At 52.4% G+C, this 17172-nt stretch overlaps 1 protein-coding gene across 1 annotated transcript; it reads right to left on the minus strand.

Annotated features, from left to right (window-relative positions):
• Positions 1–223: 223 nt before the first annotated feature.
• On the minus strand, positions 224–6797 carry LOC309685028 (olfactory receptor 14C36-like; the record flags this gene model as incomplete). Its single annotated transcript, XM_082500847.1, has 2 exons — positions 224–228; positions 5828–6797. The coding sequence occupies 2 exons, from the start codon at positions 6795–6797 to the stop codon at positions 224–226; spliced, it is 975 nt and encodes a 324-aa protein (XP_082356973.1).
• Between the last annotated feature and the right edge of the window lie 10375 nt (positions 6798–17172).

A 17172-nucleotide genomic window follows, 5' to 3' on the forward strand; every position in this document is an offset into this window, starting at 1 on the left:
ACGCCCTGGTCTCCTCTTCCACCCAGCAGAGCCCAACTCTCTGTCCCTCTCTTGCCTCCTCACAGAAACACTCATGACATTTCTCCACATTTCCCCTTCTTCCTCTGCTCCCCTTGTTGGTATCACCGGAGTTTATGGGGTGGGGTTGGGTTCAGCCATGAACAATACCTGTGGTTGCTGCCATGTGGATGTTTCCATGGGAGTAAAATGTCCAAGCGCCCTCCTAATCTGCAGGGTCAGGGTGATACAAATGAGCTAATTCGCCCTTCAGGATATCCCATCTTTAGGACATTCCACTCTTTCCCAGTGAGTTCCTACTGGGCTGAATCCAGCTGGGCTCCAGAAGTGCACAGCTCACCCGTGGCATATCTGTGATATCCAGCAGCCCCATGACAAAGGGAATAGAGAGAAATGAGAAGTCTGTCCAAATGTATTGATGCGTTTAACTCTATGAAGAGGCTTCCATGTCCTGATGGACCAAATGTGCAATGGAAATTCCATGACAGATTCCATCTTCTTGACATTCCTGAACACACAGAAACTGCAGCTCTTGTACTTCTGGCTCTTCCTGGGCAGCTACCTGGCTGCCCTCCTGGGAAACGGCCTCATCATCACCGCCATCGACTGCAACCACCGCCTCCACAACCCATGTACTTCTTCCTCCTCAACCTCTCTCTTCTTGACCTGGGCTCCATCTCCACCACTTTCCCCAAAGCCATGGCCAATTCCCTCTGGAACACCAGGGTCATCTCCTACACAGGATGTGCTGCTCAAACCTTACTTTTCAGTTTCTTCATTTCAGCTGAGTATTTTCTCCTCACCGTCATGGCCTATGACCGCTACATTGCCATCTGCCATCCCCTGCACTACGGGACCCTCCTGGGCAGCAGAGCTTGTGTCCGCATGGCAGCAGCTGTCTGGGGCAGTGGGTTCCTCAATGCTATGCTGCACACGGCCAATACATTTTCACTCCCCCTCTGCCAGGGCAATGCCCTGCACCAGTTCTTCTGTGAAATCCCCCACATCCTCAAGCTCTCCTGCTCTCATTCAGACTACCTCAGGGAAGTTGGGCTTATTACTTTTAGTGCCTTTCTATTTTCAGTGGGTTTTTTTTTTCTTCGTGCTTTCTTATGTGCAGATCTTGAGGGTGGTGCTGAGGATGCCCTCTGAGCAAGGGCGACACAAAGCCTTCTCCACATGCCTCCCTCACCTGGCTGTTTGTCTGTCAGCACTGCCATCTTTGCTTGAAGTCCCCCTCAATCTCCTTCCCAGCCCTGCCTCTGGTGATGGCTGGTTGTCATTTGGTGGTACCTCCAACACTGAAGCCCCTCATCAACAGTGTGAGGAACCAGGAGCTCAAGGATGACCCGAGGAAACTGATTAGAAATTTTTTGGTAGCCACAGATTACCTACGTGCTTCTGCAAAGGAGTCCCACTGTATTTCATGACCAAAAAAGACTGTTTCTTTATATTTTTTTTCCACTTGTGATGATTTTGTCTTCAAAGAAATGTCATTATTCATCCCTTCCTACTTACGTATCCACACTTCTTGTTTGACCCAGAGACATCTGTAAATGGGGATCCAGTGTCTCATTGCATTTAATAAAAAAAATATAATAATTACCTTGCATCAACTTCTTTGCCTAAGAACCCTTCTTAACACAGCAGGAAGGAATGGGAAGTGAAAACACCTTTCTGGCTGTACCAGCCTGGGGAAGGCTGCCCTGTCCCTGGAGCAGTAAGAGCATCCCCCAGACATTCAAGCTCTCCTGCTCAGACTCCTGCCTCAGGGAAGTTTTGGTACTTGTGGATGGCCTCTGTATGGCCTTTGGGTGTTTTATATTCATTCTTTTCTTCTGTATGCAGATCTTGAGGGATGTGCTGAGGATCCCCTCTGAGCAGGGACGGCACAAAGCCTTGTACAGGTGCCTGCACCACCTGGTCATGCTCTCTCTGTCAGCACTTTGCTGACCAGAAGGCCCTCCCCATCCCTTGATTTGGTGGTGGCAGTCCTGTACTCTGTGGTACCTCCAGCTGTGACCCCCTTTTCTACAGCATGAGGAATGAGAAGCTGAAGCAGGGCAGTAGGAAAGTGATTTCACGGATGTTTGTCAAGAGTGGTAACATTTCACCCACAGTCCAGGAATGAATCCTGGGTTATCCCATTCCAGACCTGTTTGTTGTTTGTGTGGCTTATCCTTTCCCTTATCTACCTTGCCATTATTGGCATCATTTTCATTATCATTATCAGCATTTTTATTTTTGCCATGAATAATCTTTTGTGATAATCGGTGGTTATGATGATCCCCCACAATTGTTTAGATTCAGCGTACTTCTAGCAAGGAATGAACCCACGCTGTCTCACCTGGAGCCCATATATATGTACATCTAACACTGTGGAAGAGCTGAAGTTCTCTTCGTTGGTCTGTAATACAACGTGATTTCCCAAGTGCACTGCCTGAAATCTCAGCTCTGCTCTCAAAGCTGGTGCCACGAAGAGGCTCACCTCAAATAGGCCTCTTTCTCCTTGGATTAAGCAAAGAGGTCAACCTTGTGATCCGTTCTCCTGGTTTGAGTGACACAGGACTAAATTCTCTTTTAATACTTGGGAAGACTGCACTTTTAGAAGGCTCTGGGTTCTGAATTTGTCAATATATATACTTTATAGCCAACTATGGTGTGGGGGTTTCAAGGTCTCAATGTTTTCGAGCTTGCCGGGTGCAGGGATGAGGAGGAGCGAGTCCCGAGCACTTGACCCAAGCTGCCAACAGGATTATTTCATACCACGAGCATTGTCACATTCAATATAAAGTTTGTTGTGAAGTGCCCTCTCTCCCTTGATGGCTGCCATCCTGAGAACTTCATGCCCTGGTGCCAGAGCCCTGAGCCCTTCCCTTCCTCCTGAAGCCGCAGCGCCCACAGTGTCCCACATTTGCTGTCCACTGCTGGGAGTGCACAGCTTCCTACGGTTATAGTTGGCTGAGTATAATCCTGGTATATTTTGTATTGGTATTGGTATATTTGGTTGGACCCCACCGCGCTTTTCCACTTCTGACCCTCCAACGGGGCAAATAACAACGTTGGTTGGCCTTGGTTGTTATAGCAATAAGTATAAGCAAGATCCTCTCTGCACACCATGCCTGGGCATCAACTATAAAGGTCTGATCACTATGAGAGCAAACAGTGTCTGCACAATACGCTGTTAATTTCAGCAGTTAGAAGAGACCCGGCTAAGAAGCAAAGTTACTGAAGAAAATGGTCCCTGTTATACCTCAAACCGGGACACCAGCTCTCTCTGGGTGACCTCTTGCATCACAGCTCTACCTTTCCAGGGAAATTGCTTCTTCCTTATGTCCAGTCTCCACTTTCCCAGCTGCACTTTGTAGCAGTTTTGCTCTCTCCTGCTTTGTCCCACTTCCAAGGAAAGCTCAAAAATCTGAGGAAGCACCCTCCAGGCAGGTGACCTCACTCATCAGCCTTCTTGTGGCCTTTCACTTGACCAGACAGAAGTAACCTCACCATGATCTTCTAAACCATGTGACTACTGCTGGCCTTTCAGCTTCTTGGAAAGACACAAACAAGCCATCTGCCTGCTGCTGTCCCATCAGGTACTCAGGCAGAAGGGACATGCCAGCCCACATCCACGTCCTCTTCCTGGATGGGGCTCCACCGTACAGGGGGATTATAAGGACATTCAACAACGTTGGCCCAAATGCTAATCACTGAGGGATTCTTGTTATGACTGGCTTCAGGCAGGACTTTGTACTGCTGTTGACTTTTGTGCCTGATCATCTAGCCAACTTCCCTCCCACCAGACCATCCACTGCTTCAGTCCAGAGAGCATCAATCTGGCCATAAGGAGACTGTGGGAGATGATGTCAAAGGCCATGCACAAGGCCAGGTACACAACATGCCCTTGTTTCCCCTAACCATCCTGGTCCAGCAATGCCTTTCTTCTCCTTCCAAGTGCCTGGAGATGGCTGCGGGAGGACATACCCCACCACCTTCTAAGGGACTGAGGAAGGCACACCACCTTGTAATTCTCCCAATCCTCACCCCTGCCCTTCTTGAAGATGGGTTTGACATCTGCTTTTTCCAAGGACCCCGGAACCTGTCTGGTTGCTCTGGCACTTTTGAGGGCACAATCCAGAGTCACAGGACAGGGTGATGGAGCAGAGAGGAGCACTTGCAATGAGCCTGTCCACGGCAGCTGAGATGACTGTCCCTGGGACGGTGGGGATTTGTTCGTGCGGTCACACACAAAAGTTTCAGAGCTCTGTCGGGTGCCCACACCTCAGCTGGTCTCGGGCACTTCTCATACACACACGGGTGATCAGAGACACGAGTCCTTCCCTTGCCCGTGCAGAAGCAATGCACTGCAGAGGTCACAGTGTCTCTCTGACCTCCTGCAGTCAACCCTAGAGGCTGGGAGGCACCACAGCCCCTGCAGTGTGTCGCCCTGCTCTGCACTCCTCATGAGGAATGGACACGGGGACCTCGGTTCAAGGAAGCACATCCCAGTGCTGCATCCAGGTGTTTCCCCAGGGGATGTTACACTCCAAGTGAAGGGACCTCGTCTGTCCCACACGCCTTCATGGCAGCCCCAGGAATAGCTGATGGCATTTGTGCTCACACGTGTCCATCTCCCCACACGCACATGATGTGCATGCTTAAGTCTCATCTGTACAATGCAAAGATGGACCTTGTCTTTGGTGTCCCTCTGTGGAGGGATAAAGAACCTCTCTGAGGTGGGATGAGAGTCCAGTGCTGGAAATGGAGGTTGTTCTTGGCTGGCCCATGATGGTGGCCCTGGGGCAACTTCCCCGGGGCGTCCAGTTGGCACAGGCACAGCCCAGACCCTGCTCTGCTGGTCCCTCATGTCTCACGCAGGAGCCCAGATGCTCCAGGACACTGCTGTGTGTCCCCACCCTGCACACTCCCACACTTCAGCTCTTCCCTGGGGTTTTCCTCTCTGAGGCACTTGCCAGCCCCGCCAGCCCAGACCCTCCCTGAATCTGGCCACCTCCTGCCCTCTCCCCAGCACAGACCAGCAGAGACAACCCCATTGGGAATGGTCCCACAGCAGGACATGGAGGCCAGTGAGAATATCCACCCAGCCGGCATGCTGAGGAGATATCCACCCCAGGCAGCTTGCAGCCCCACCTGCCAAACGTCCTCCCAGGATGGCATGAGAGAATTGGCCCAGGGCACCCTCAGGAAGGTCCTTTGGCCCCAGGGACAGGGCAGCCTGCCCCGAGCTGCCCCACCGCAGCAAAGAGTTCCTCTTGCCATGGTTGCCCTGCACACACGCGGTGCCCTGCTCTTCTCCCACCACAGCCCATCTCCCCTCAGAGCCTCTTCCCGAGAGAGCTCATCCGTGCTGGCCTGGCCAGCCACTCCTGCACCCCCTCCCCAGGCGTTCCACAGCCCCCGAGCTGGTGGTGCGGCTCTGCAGAGCCAGGGGCTGTGGTGCCCAGGGCCATGCTGGTCAGGCTGGGAGGCAGACCCAGCTCAGATGGCTCCTGCCCCCTCCACCTCAGCACACAGATGAGGCCCCTGCAGCTCCAGAGAAGGTCTCAGAGAAGTGATCTCAGACACAAAACTCAGTGCAGAGTCCTTTATTTTGTTTAAACACACAGAGAGAGGAGCTCCTTATTTATACAAAGTCTCTGGATCAAACAAGACAGGCAGATCCTGACATAGAAATAAGATAAAGGATGACTCTGTTCTTTTGTTGACAGCATTAGTATAGCCCAGAAAAGCTAAAACCCAAAGAAATGAAAGGAAAAAAACCTAGCAAAGAAAGTCTGGGCCTGTAATGAGTTACATGATGAGTGATATGTAGAAGAAAATGTGCAGTTCATTGCTGCTTCTGAAAAGAAACCAGTCATCCATTTTCTTAGAGCATACTTGAGTTCCTGGTTCCTCATGCTGTAGATGAGGGGGTTCATAGCTGGAGGCACCACTGAGTACAGAAATGACACCAACAGGTTCAGGGATGGGGAGGAGACAGAGGAGGGCTTCAGATAGGCAAACATGGCAGTGATGAGAAAGAGGGAGACCACGGCCAGGTGAGGGAGGCACGTGGAAAAGGCTTTGTGCCTTCCCTGCTCAGAGGGGATCCTCAGCACTGCCCTCAAGATCTGCACATAGGACACCACAATGAAAACAAAACACCCAAAGGCTAAACAGGTGCTAACAACAAGAAGCCCAACTTCCCTGAGGTAAGCATCTGAGCAGGAGAGCCTGAGGATGTGGGGGATTTCACAGAAGAATTGGTTCATAACATTGCCCTGGCAGAGGGGGAGTGAAAATGTATTGGCCGTGTGAAGGAGAGCATAGAGAAACCCACTGGCCCAGGCAGCTGCTGCCATGCGGACACAAGCTCTGCTGCCCAGGAGGGTCCTGTAGTGCAGGGGATGGCAGATGGCAATGTAGCGGTCATAGGCCATGATGGTGAGAAGAGAAAACTCTGCTGAAATGAAAAAGACAAAGAAAAAGAGCTGGACAGCACATCCTGCATAGGAGATGGCCCTGGTGTCCCACAGAGAATTGGCCATGGCTTTGGGGAGAGTGGTGGAGATGCAGCCCAGGTCCAGAACAGAGAGGCTGAGGAGGAAGAAGTACATGGGGGTGTGCAGGCGGTTGTCACAGGCGATGGCGGTGATGATGAGGCCGTTTCCCAGGAGGGCAGCCAGGTAGATGCCCAGGAAGAGCCCGAAGGTCAAGAGCTGCGGCTCCCGTGTGTCTGCGAATGCCAGGAGGAGGAAGTGGGTGATGGAGCTGCTGTTGGACATCTGATCCCTTTGTTCATGAGGTTCTGCCAAAGGAGGAAAACACACTCACAGGTTAGGACTGCTCTGAGCACATCTCTTCACATTCCTGTGTCCCATTCTCCTCTGTCCTTCCCAAACACACATTGCTTTCCTCCTTCCTTTCAGCACCTTTGGACTTCCCCAAGTTCTGAGCTCTGCTTTGTGCTGGCCAAACATGACACGAGAAGGAGGCTTCTGCCCATGGGCTCCCGAGCAGTCACCCCTGCTTGACAGCAGTGGGCATCTGGGAAAGGTGGGGCAGCTTCTGAAAGTCACCGTTTGCCTCATCAGTAATCCCTGTGTCATGAAGACAAGCTGGTCAGCATTTTCCAGCAGGAGAATGCCAGGGAAACTCCCACAAGTGCTCAAAGTGCAGTGATCTCAGCAGAGCCAGCTCACCCCCCAGCTCCACACTGCATTTTCCACAGCCCCACAGGTTTGGCTGGTTTGAAGGACTTTGGTCCCACGGACACAGCTGCATGGCAGTGTTGGCGTGTGAGCCACACCTGAACCCCCTCTTACTAGAGAGTATGGATGTAAGAACAAGAGCAGCATGGACAGGAGGGGAAGGTGGAGAAATGTTCCTGCTGAGAGAAGACAGAGACCCATAGAACTAAGGAGTTTCTCCTCCTTGGTGTGTGGCTGCTGAGGAGGCACCTCAGCCAGAAACCCCACAGCCTTGATGTCAGAAGCTCTGCTGGGCGAGAGAGGAGACCAGTAGAAGGCGCCCTCATTACAGGAGATGGCAGGAGGTGCCCGAATCACCCTCCCAAGGCACATGGGAGCTGCTCCCTCTCTTTCCCTGCCCAGGGCTCTGCAGCCTGGAGCTGTCCCTGCTGGGAGCTCTTTCTCTGGCAGCGCGTCTCCTCGCCGGCAGTGCACACAGAACCCATCACAGATGCTGTGTGCTCAGCTCTGTCCCGCAGACACCTCCTGGCAGCAGAACACTGCCCAGGAGCATTTCTGTGGGTGCAGGCTCTGACAGGAACATCTGACCAACGCTGATAAGGCTGGAAAGGTGATGCTGGGTGCTCTCTGTAAGCTGTAGCATATGGATTTTTCTTACTCCCTGATTTATTCACCTCTAAGTGAAAAAGATTTGGAGGCTCTGTGCCTTCTGAAGAACGGGGAGACAAATCTCCACGTCTCACTCCCCACACAAAAAAAAAAAAAAAAAAAAGCAGAAGACTGAAAGCACAAACTCCTTCGCTTTCAGGTAGCCCCTGTCTTGAGGTTCTTCTTGAAAAGTTTCCTCTGCCACTGCCCTTCAGCTGTGAGCAGCCCTGACCCACGCAGTTCTCTCTCAGCAACACCAGGACCCTGCCATGCAAGGAGTTGATCCTTCCACACAGACCTTCTCCCCACAGCACCTCCGTGGGAGCTCCCTGGGCAGGCGGAGAGCTGACCCTGGCAGGCGGCAGAGTCCCTGCCCCGGCACACAGCCCCTGGAGTGCAGGGACCCTGCTGGCAAGGACAGCCCTGCCCACCCCTGCCTGCACACCCACCATCACACATGGCAGTGGTCCTAAGGAGAAAGCAGCCATTGTGCCCTGTCACTCTGGAGGCACAGCAGGGCATCCCTGCTCTGGAGCACGTACTTCACCTCTACACTAGAGGAAGTGTCGGAGTCCTCCTGAAAGATCCCATAGACCATGGGAGGAGCAGCTTTTGGACATCTTTCCAGGAACTGCAGCTGCAATTGCCCTAACCCAGAGACTTACCATGTCAAGGGCTATGAAGATTTCTCCCCCACAGTGAGCCCTCAGCATCCTCCCTCTCCAGACTGCCTTCAACCTCTCTCTGCCTCCCTGCTCTGCCCTCGCTGCCTGCAGGCAGTGCCCTCAGCCCTGCTGTGCCGTGCAGAGGAGCTGCTCCTGGGCAGAGCTGTCTCTCTGCAGCGCTGCCCGCTTGCCAGGAGCTCCCTCTGGCCCAGCAGCCCGGCCCAGCTCAGCAGCAGAGGACCAGCCCACGGTGGCACTCTCTCTGTCCCCTCTGGGCTCCCTGGAGGTGTCCCTGGGGCTCCAGGGGAACCGCCTGTGAAAAAAGCTGATGCAATCTCTCATGTTCCCTCCCTCAGCTGCGCAGAGGCACTTACTTCCAGCAGTGTTATTTCTCCCAGCAGAAGAAGAGCTGGCCATGAGTACACCCTCTTCTTGTCCCATCAGTAGCACACACGGGGTCTTGGACTCTTGGTACCAGGAGTCCTTATGGCAAGTCACTGCTTGCCTGGTGCCACAGCTGGGGGGCTTCAGCCCAAACATGCAGCAATGATCTCAGCCAGGGGCACAGACAGGACGAGCTGGAGCCGTTCCTGTGGCAGACAGAGCTGTGACATGGTGGCAGAGCTCAGTCCAGCTGGTCTTCAAGGACAGCCTCCTCCAAGCTCTGCTATAGTCCAGATCATAATTCAATCTAACCCTGAAAGGCAATTCAAGGGCACCAGAATGAGTGTTTACTCCTTCAGGAAGAGTTCAAGGAGAAACAAAGCCACTGTGTGGCCACTGCTGAGTTTCAGAGAGCGGTGGAGCTATATCGGAGATTCTCTACATCCTCTTTGCCTCACTCTGCCCCAGCAAGGTCTCCCAGAGCTCTGAGACTCGGGGCAGGAATCTGGAGGAACGCCACCAGCAGTGGATTGTTCCCAAGTCACCTTAACTAAGACAATCCTTACCAGTCTATGGGACAGGAGGGGTGGCAGCTGAGGGAGATGACAGGGTAAGCCAATGTGCCAGCGTGTTCAATGACACTCCGTAATCATTGAAAGGCCATGGAGGTTGAGGGAGGGAACTCCCTGATGACTGGCAGCATCCAAATATTGCATGCTCTTTTAAAAAAATGGCCCACGGATAAGCAGGGGAAGTTGTGCCCCAGAGTGTGTCCGCTCAGAACCCATTTGTGGGTGTCTGAAACCCTGGATTTACCCAGGGCAGCTTGTGCCCCACCGTTCTCTGCTTTCTGTGATGGAAGAACAGGATTGCTCAGCGCAGGGAGAGCAGTGCTGGTCTTTTAATCTAGAAGTCAGCAAAGTTTTCAGCATCTTCCCCCACAATATGCTTGTGCCCGAATTAGGATGTCATGGCTTGCATGGGTGCATAAGGAGATGGGTAACTAACCAGACGGCTGATTGGGCTCAGAGGTCTGTGGTCAATGCGTGGTACTCTGCCTTGAGGCATCTAGCTTGAAAGCTCCTGCAAGGGTCTGTCCTGCCACCTGCCCTGTTTAACATGTTTTTAAGGACCTGGAGAAGATGCAAGTGTTCTTTTTCATGGGATTTGCAGACACTACCCTGGTAGGAAAGGCTGGCATGCCTAAGGACATAGACATGTAACATAGACTATGTTACCTGTTCATAGAAGGGCACCAAATTTTGTCAGGCATGACTTGCCCTTGGTGAAGCCATGCTGGATGCTACCTATCACCTCCTTATTTTCTATGTGCCTCAGCAGAGTTTCCAGGAGGATCCGCTCCATGATCGGGCCAGGCACAGGGGTGAGACTGACTGGCCTGTAGTCCCCCAGGTCTTCCTTATTTCCCTTTTTGAAAACAGGGCTTATGTTTCCCCTTGGCCAGTCAGCAGGAAGCTCACCAGACTGCCACGACTTCTCAAATATGAGGGACAGTGGCTTAGCAACTTCGTCTGCCAGTTCCCTCAGGACCCGTGGATGTGTCTCATCAGGTCCCATGGACTTGTGCACCTTCAGGTTCCTCAGGTGGTTTATACATGATCTTCACCTACAGTGTTCCAGCTCCTTGCCTTTGCCCTCTGCATTATGGGCAGTGTGGCTGCGGTCTTTGCCAGTGAAGACTGAGGCAAAAAAGTCACTGAGGACCTCAGCTTTGTCTCTGTCCCGGGTGACCAGTTCTTGCATTTCCTTCCGGAGAGGGCCCACATCTTCCCTAGTCTTTCTTTTCTCGCTGACATACTTAAAGAAGGATTTCTGTTTGTCTTGATGCCCCTGGCCAGATTTAGTTCTATCTGGGCTTTAGCTTGCCTAAACTGATCCGGGGCTGCTTGAACAATTTCTCTGTATTCCTCCCAGGCTTCCCGCCCCTGTTTCCACCCCCTATAGGCCTCCTTTTCACTCGTGAGCATGTCCAGGAGCTCCTTGTTCATCCATGCAGGCCTCCTGGCTTTTCTGCCTGCCTTCTTCTTTGTAGGGATGCATGACTCTTGAGCTTGGAGAAGGTGAGCCTTGAATATTAACTGGCTTACTTGGGCCCTTCTTCCCTCCAGCGCTTCATCCCATGGCACTATACCAAGCAGATTCTTCACGAAGCCACAGTCAGCTCTGCTAAAGCCCAGGGTGGTCAGCTTGCTGCGCACCTTCCTCGCTGCCTTGACAATCTCAGACTTGACCATTTCATGGTCATGGCAGCCCAGGCTGCCCTTGAGCTTGACACTGCCTACCAGCCCCTCTTTGTTGGTAGGGACAAGGTCCAGCAGAGCTCCTCTCCTCGTTGGCTCCTCTACCACTGGGAGAAAGACGTTGTCAATACAATCCAAGAACCTCCTGGACTGCCTATGCCCTGCTGTGTTACCCTTCCAACAGATGTCAGCAAACTTGCTGAGGGTACACTCTGTGCCCTCATCCAGGACGTTGATTAACATGTTGAACAAGACTGGCCAGTACTGACTCCTGGGGAGCACTGCTACTTACAGGCCTCCAACTAGACTGTGCGCCGAACACTATGCTATCAGCCTCATTCCCCACAGTATTCTTGTGTCCAGTTAGGACATTATGGTCTGATTGGGTGGATAAGTAGATGGCTTATAACTGAGATCAGTACTCGGGCTTGGAAGAACATGGTGAACGCATAGTGTTCTGCCCAGAGAGATGTATCTAGTTGGGTTCCACCATGTTTCAAGGGCTTTTAATTACCCAAAGGAGATGAGAAAATGCTTTTTTCATAACATTTGTAGCTGACACCTCAATGAGGAGAGCAGACACTATATTAGAGGGCAGGGTTGCCATCCCAAGGGACCTAGACAGGCTTGAAGGACAGGCCAACAGTAACATCATGTTATCCAACAAGGACAGTTCTAAAGTTCTTTCGCTGAGCTTGACTAAGGGCCTGAAGTGACAGAGGGCAGGGACTGCCTAGGTTGGTATCAGGACTGCAGGAAAGGCTCCGGTTATCCTTCGGTTTCATTAGGCAAAACATGAAGCCATCAGCAAAGGCCAAAAGCATCCTGGGTGGTAGGAACAGGAGCACAGCCAGTGGGAGTGATTACCGCCCTGGGCTCAGCACATTTGAGAACAGATCCAGAATACTCCCCCAGGTTCTGACCCCCTGCAATGCCTGAGAGACACTGGTAAACTGGAGCCTGTTCAGTGGAGGGCCACCAAGGTGGTCAGGGTTGGAGCACTTGTGCTGTGAGAAGAAGCTGAAAAAGCTGGGCTTGTCCAGCTGGAAGAAAGGAAGATTTTGGGGGAACATGCAGCAGCGTGTCCCAGTGGACAACAGGATGCCCATGAGCCAGCAATGTGTCTTGGTGGCCGAGAAGGCCAATGGCATCCTGGGGTGCATCAAGCAGAGTGTGGCCAGCAGGTCGAGGGAGGTCATCCTCCCCCTCTACTCTGCCCTGGTGAGGCCTCATCTGGAGTACTGTGTCCAGATCTGGGCTCCCCACTTCAAGAAGGACAGGGAACTGCTGGAGAGGGTCCAGAAAAGGGCTACGAAGATGATGAGGGGATTGGAACATCTCTCTTATGAGGAAAGGCAGAGGGACTTGGGGCTTTTTAGTCTGGAGAAAAGGAGACTGAGGGGGGATCCTATCTATGCTTATAAATACTTAAAGGGAGGGTGCGAGGGGGATGGGAACAGTCTTTTGTCAGTGGTGCCCAGTGATAGGACTATAGGGAACAGGCACAAACTTGAATGTAGGAAGTTCCATCTTAACATGAGGAGGAAGTTCTTTCCTTTGAGGGTGGCAGAGCACTGGCACAGGCTGCCCAGAGAGGTGGGGGAATCTCCCACTCTGGAGACATTCCAAACTCGCCTGGATGCTATCCTGTGCAACCTGCTGTAGGTGATACTGCTCTGGGAGGGGGCTTGGACTAGATGATCTCCAGAAGTCCCTTCCAACCCTGACCACTCTGTGATTCTGTGAAACTGGAGAGACGTGGATTTGAAGGGTGGACTGTTCGGTGGATGAGGAACTGGTTGGATGGTCCCATCCAGTAGTGGTCAACGGCCTCATGTCCAGATGGAGATTGGTGCTGATGACACCACGCTGAGTATTGCGATTGACACTCCCAGGGAACAGGATGTCATCCAGAGGGACTGGGAAAGGCTCAAGAAGTGGGCCCGTATGAACAGCATGAGGTTCAACAAGGCCAAGTGAAGGGTCCTGCACCTGGGTCGGGGAAATCCCTGATATCAATACAGCCTGGGGGATGACAGGATGGAGAGCAGCCCTGCCGAGAAGGACTTGGGTATACTGCGGGATGAAAAGCTGGACATGAGCTGGCAATGTGTGCTCGCAGCCCAGAAAGCCAAAAGAAGCATCACCAGGAGATTGAGGGAAGGCATTCTGCCCCTCTGCTCTGCTTTGGTGAAACCCCACCTGGAGTGCTGCTCCAGCTCTGGAGCCCTCAGCACAGGAGAGACATGGACCTATTGGAGTGGGTCCAGAGGAGGCCACAAAGATGCTCCGAGGGCTGGAGCACCTCTGATGTGAGGAAAGGCTGAGAGAGTTGGGGTTGTTCAGCCTGGAGAAGAGAAGGCTCTAGGGAGACCTTATTGTGGCCTTCCAGTACCTAAAGGGGGCCTACAGGAGAGCTGGGGACAGAGTTTTTAACAGGGCCTGTTGCGATAGGACAAAGGGTGAGGGCTTTAAACTAAAAGGGGGGAAATTTACACTCGATATAAAGAACCTTTTAACAATGAGGATGGTGAGACACCGGCCCAGGTTGCCCAGAGCGACAGGAGATGCCCCATCCCTGGAAACATTCCAGGCCAGGTTGGCCGAGGCTTGGAGACAGCTCATCCAGTTGAAGGTGTCCCTGCTCATGGCAGGGGGGTTGCACTAGATGACCTTTAATGGTCCCTTCCAACCCAAACCATTCCATGATTCGAAACAGAGCTCGTTTTTACTGGGAGGGGACCAAGTCTGTACTGGAAGGGTTTAATGAAATCCAGTTTGAAATGGCACAGTGCCCAGTCGTACTGGGAGGGGATGAGAGGATGCAGTTTATACTGGGAGTGTGCTCAGCCTGTACTTGGAGGGGTTAAAGAGGACTAGTTTGTAGTAGGAGGGGCCAAGTTTGTTCTGGCAGGGGTTAAAGCAATCCAGTTTGTACTGTGACAGAGCCCGGACTGTAGTGGGAAGGGGCCAGGGGCTCCAGTGTGGACTGGGAGGGTGGCCCAGTGTACCCTGGGAGGGTCTAAAGGCATAAAGTTTGTACTGGGACAGGGCCCAGTCTGTTTGTACTGAGACGAGGCCCAGACTCTGCTGGGATTGGCTCAGAGGATCCCGTTTCTACGTGGAGAGGGCCCAGACTGTACTGGGAGGAAACTGGGGGATCCAGTCTGTACTGAGATGAGGCCCAGTCTGTACAGGGCAGTGTTAAAGCGATCCATTTTGTACTGGTACACAGAGTAGTCTGCACTGGGAGCTGGGCTAGGATCCACTTTGGACTAGGAAGAGGCTCTTTCTCCGCTGGGAGGAATTAAAGGGATTCTCTTCATACTGGGACAAGGCCCCTTCTGTACTGGGAGGGAATCAGGGGATGCAGTTTGGACTGGGACAGGGCCCAGTCTGTCCTGGCATAAGTTAGAGGATCCAGATTGTATTAGAGGTGGCCAGTTGGTACTGGGTGGGGACTGGGGAGTCCATTTTGGACTCAGCATTGGCCCAGTCTGTACTGGGAGGGGTTAAAGGGATCCAGTTTCTATTTGGATGGAGCCCAGTCTTTACTGTCAGGTGTTTAAGGGATCCAGTTTATAAAGGGACAGAACCCATTCTGTACTTGGAGGGGTTAAATGGAATAATCTCTATTTGTTGACAGTCAGTTCTGTACTGGGAGGGGAGCACGGGATCCAGTTTGTACCAGGAGGGGACCCAGTCTGTACTGGGAGGGGGCCACAGCATCTAGTTCGTACTGCCACTGGGACCAGTCTGTAGTGGGAGGGGTTAAGGGATTTGGTGTGTACTGAGAAGGGCGCAGTGTATACCGGGAGGGTTTAAAGAGGTAAAGTTTCTCATGGAATGGAGCCCAGTGGTTACAGGGAGGGGGGCATGGGATCCAGTTTGTACTGGCACCTGACCCAGTTTCTGTGTGGAGGGGATGAGGTGGTGGAGTTTGTACTGGGACAGGAACTAGTTTTTACTAAGAGGGGATCGAGTGATCCAGTTTGTACTAGGAGAGGGCCCCATCTGTACTGGCAGAGGTTGAGGGGATCCACTTCATACTGGGTCAGGGCCCAGTCTCTACTGGGAGGGGTTGAGGAGATCTACTTTCTAGTGGGACAGGGGCCCAGTCTGTCATGGGAGGGGTTAAAGGGATGCAGTTTATACTGGGAGAAGGCTCAGTCTGTACTGGGAGGGAATTGGGGATCCAATTTGTGCAGGGACGGGGCCCAGTCTTCTTGGGCTTGGTTCAAAGGGCCCCATTTTGGACTTGAAAGGGCCCAGTCTGTGCTGGGAGGTTGCCAGGAGATGCAGTTTGTACTTGGATGGTGCCCAGTCTGCATTCCGAGGGGATCAGAAGATCCCAATGACACTGGGATTCGGCCCAGTCTATACTGGGACACGTTAAAATAACCCACTTTGTACTGGACAGGACCCAGTCTGTACTGGGAGGTGTTAAATAAAGGCCAAGAAGGCAGATGTCATGGTGGGAGTCTGTTATAGACCACCCAACCAGGATGAAGAGACAGATGAAATATTCTAGAAGCAGCTAGGACAAGTGTCACGATAGCCAGCCCTTGTCCTCGTGGGGGACTTCAACTTACTGGATGTCTGCTGGAAATGCAATACAGTGGAGAGGAAGCAGCCCAGGAGGTTCCTGGAGTGTGTTGAGGGTAACTTCCTGACACAGGTGGGGAGGGAGCAGAGGAGGGAAGCACCCCGCTGGACCTGTTGTTTGCCAACAGAGAAGGGCTTGTAGGGGATGTGAGGATTGGAAGCCGTCTTGGGCATAGTGATCATGAAATGACAGAATTTTCAATTCTTGGAGAAGTCAGGAGGGGGGTCAGCAGAACTGCCACCTGGGACTTCCGGAGGGTGGGCTTTGGCCTGTTTAGGGGTCTGGTTAACAGAGTCCTTTGGGAGGAAGTCCTGAAGGGCAAAGGAATCCAGGAAGGCTGGACATTCATCAAGAAGGAACTTGTAAAGGCACGAGAATAGGCTGTCACCATGTGCCGAAAGACGAGCCATCAGGGAAGAAGACCTGGCTGAACAGAGAGCTTTGGCTGGAACTGAAGGGAAAAAAGGGGTTTATGACAGTTGGAAGAAGTTGCAGGCAACTCAGTTGGACTGCAAGGATGTCATGAGGTTATGCAGGGAGAAAAGTAGAAGGGCTAAAGCCCAACTAGAAATTAATCTGGCCATGCCATAAAAGACAATGAAAAATGTTTCGTAAATACATCATCAACAAAAGGAGGGCCAAGAAGAATCTCCATCCTTTATTGGATGTGGAGGGAAACATAGTGACCAGGGATGAGGAAAAGGCTGACGTACTTAATGCCTTCTTTGCCTCAGTCTTTAAGAGTAAGACCAGTTGCTCTCTGGGTACCAAGCCCCCTGAGCTGGAAGACAGGGTTGGGCAGCAGAATGGAGCCCCCACAATCCAAGGGGAAATGGTGAGGAACCTGCTACATCACTTAGAAATACACAAGTCTATGGCGCCGCATGAGATCCACCCAAGGGTACTGAGGGAACTGGCGGGAGTGCTCAGCAAGCCACTTTCCATCATCTATCAGCATTCCTGTCTAACTGGGGTGGTCCCAGTTGACTGGAAGATAACAAACGTGGTGCCCATCTATAAGAAGGACCATAAGGAGGACCTGGGGAATTACAGGCCTATCAGTCCGACCTCGGTGCTGGGGAAGGTTACGGAGGAGATCATCCTGAGTTCCATCATGCAGCACATACAGGAGAACCAGGCGATCAGACCCAGCCAGCACGAGTTTATGAAAGGCAAGTCCTGCCTGAGAAACCTGACCTCCTTCTATGAGAAGGTGACCGGCTTAGTGGATGAGGAAAAGGCTGTGGATGTTGTTTACCTGCACTTCATTAAAGCCTTTGACACTTTTTCCCACAGCATTCTCCTGGAGAAACTGGCTGCTCATGGCTTGGACAGGTGTACGCTCTGCTGGGTAAAACACTGGCTGGACGGCCGGGACCAAAGAG

The sequence above is a fragment of the Vanellus vanellus genome, assembly GCF_965231255.1.
Source record: "Vanellus vanellus genome assembly, contig: HAP1_SCAFFOLD_125, whole genome shotgun sequence".
In the NCBI taxonomy this organism is placed as follows: Eukaryota; Metazoa; Chordata; class Aves; order Charadriiformes; family Charadriidae; genus Vanellus; species Vanellus vanellus.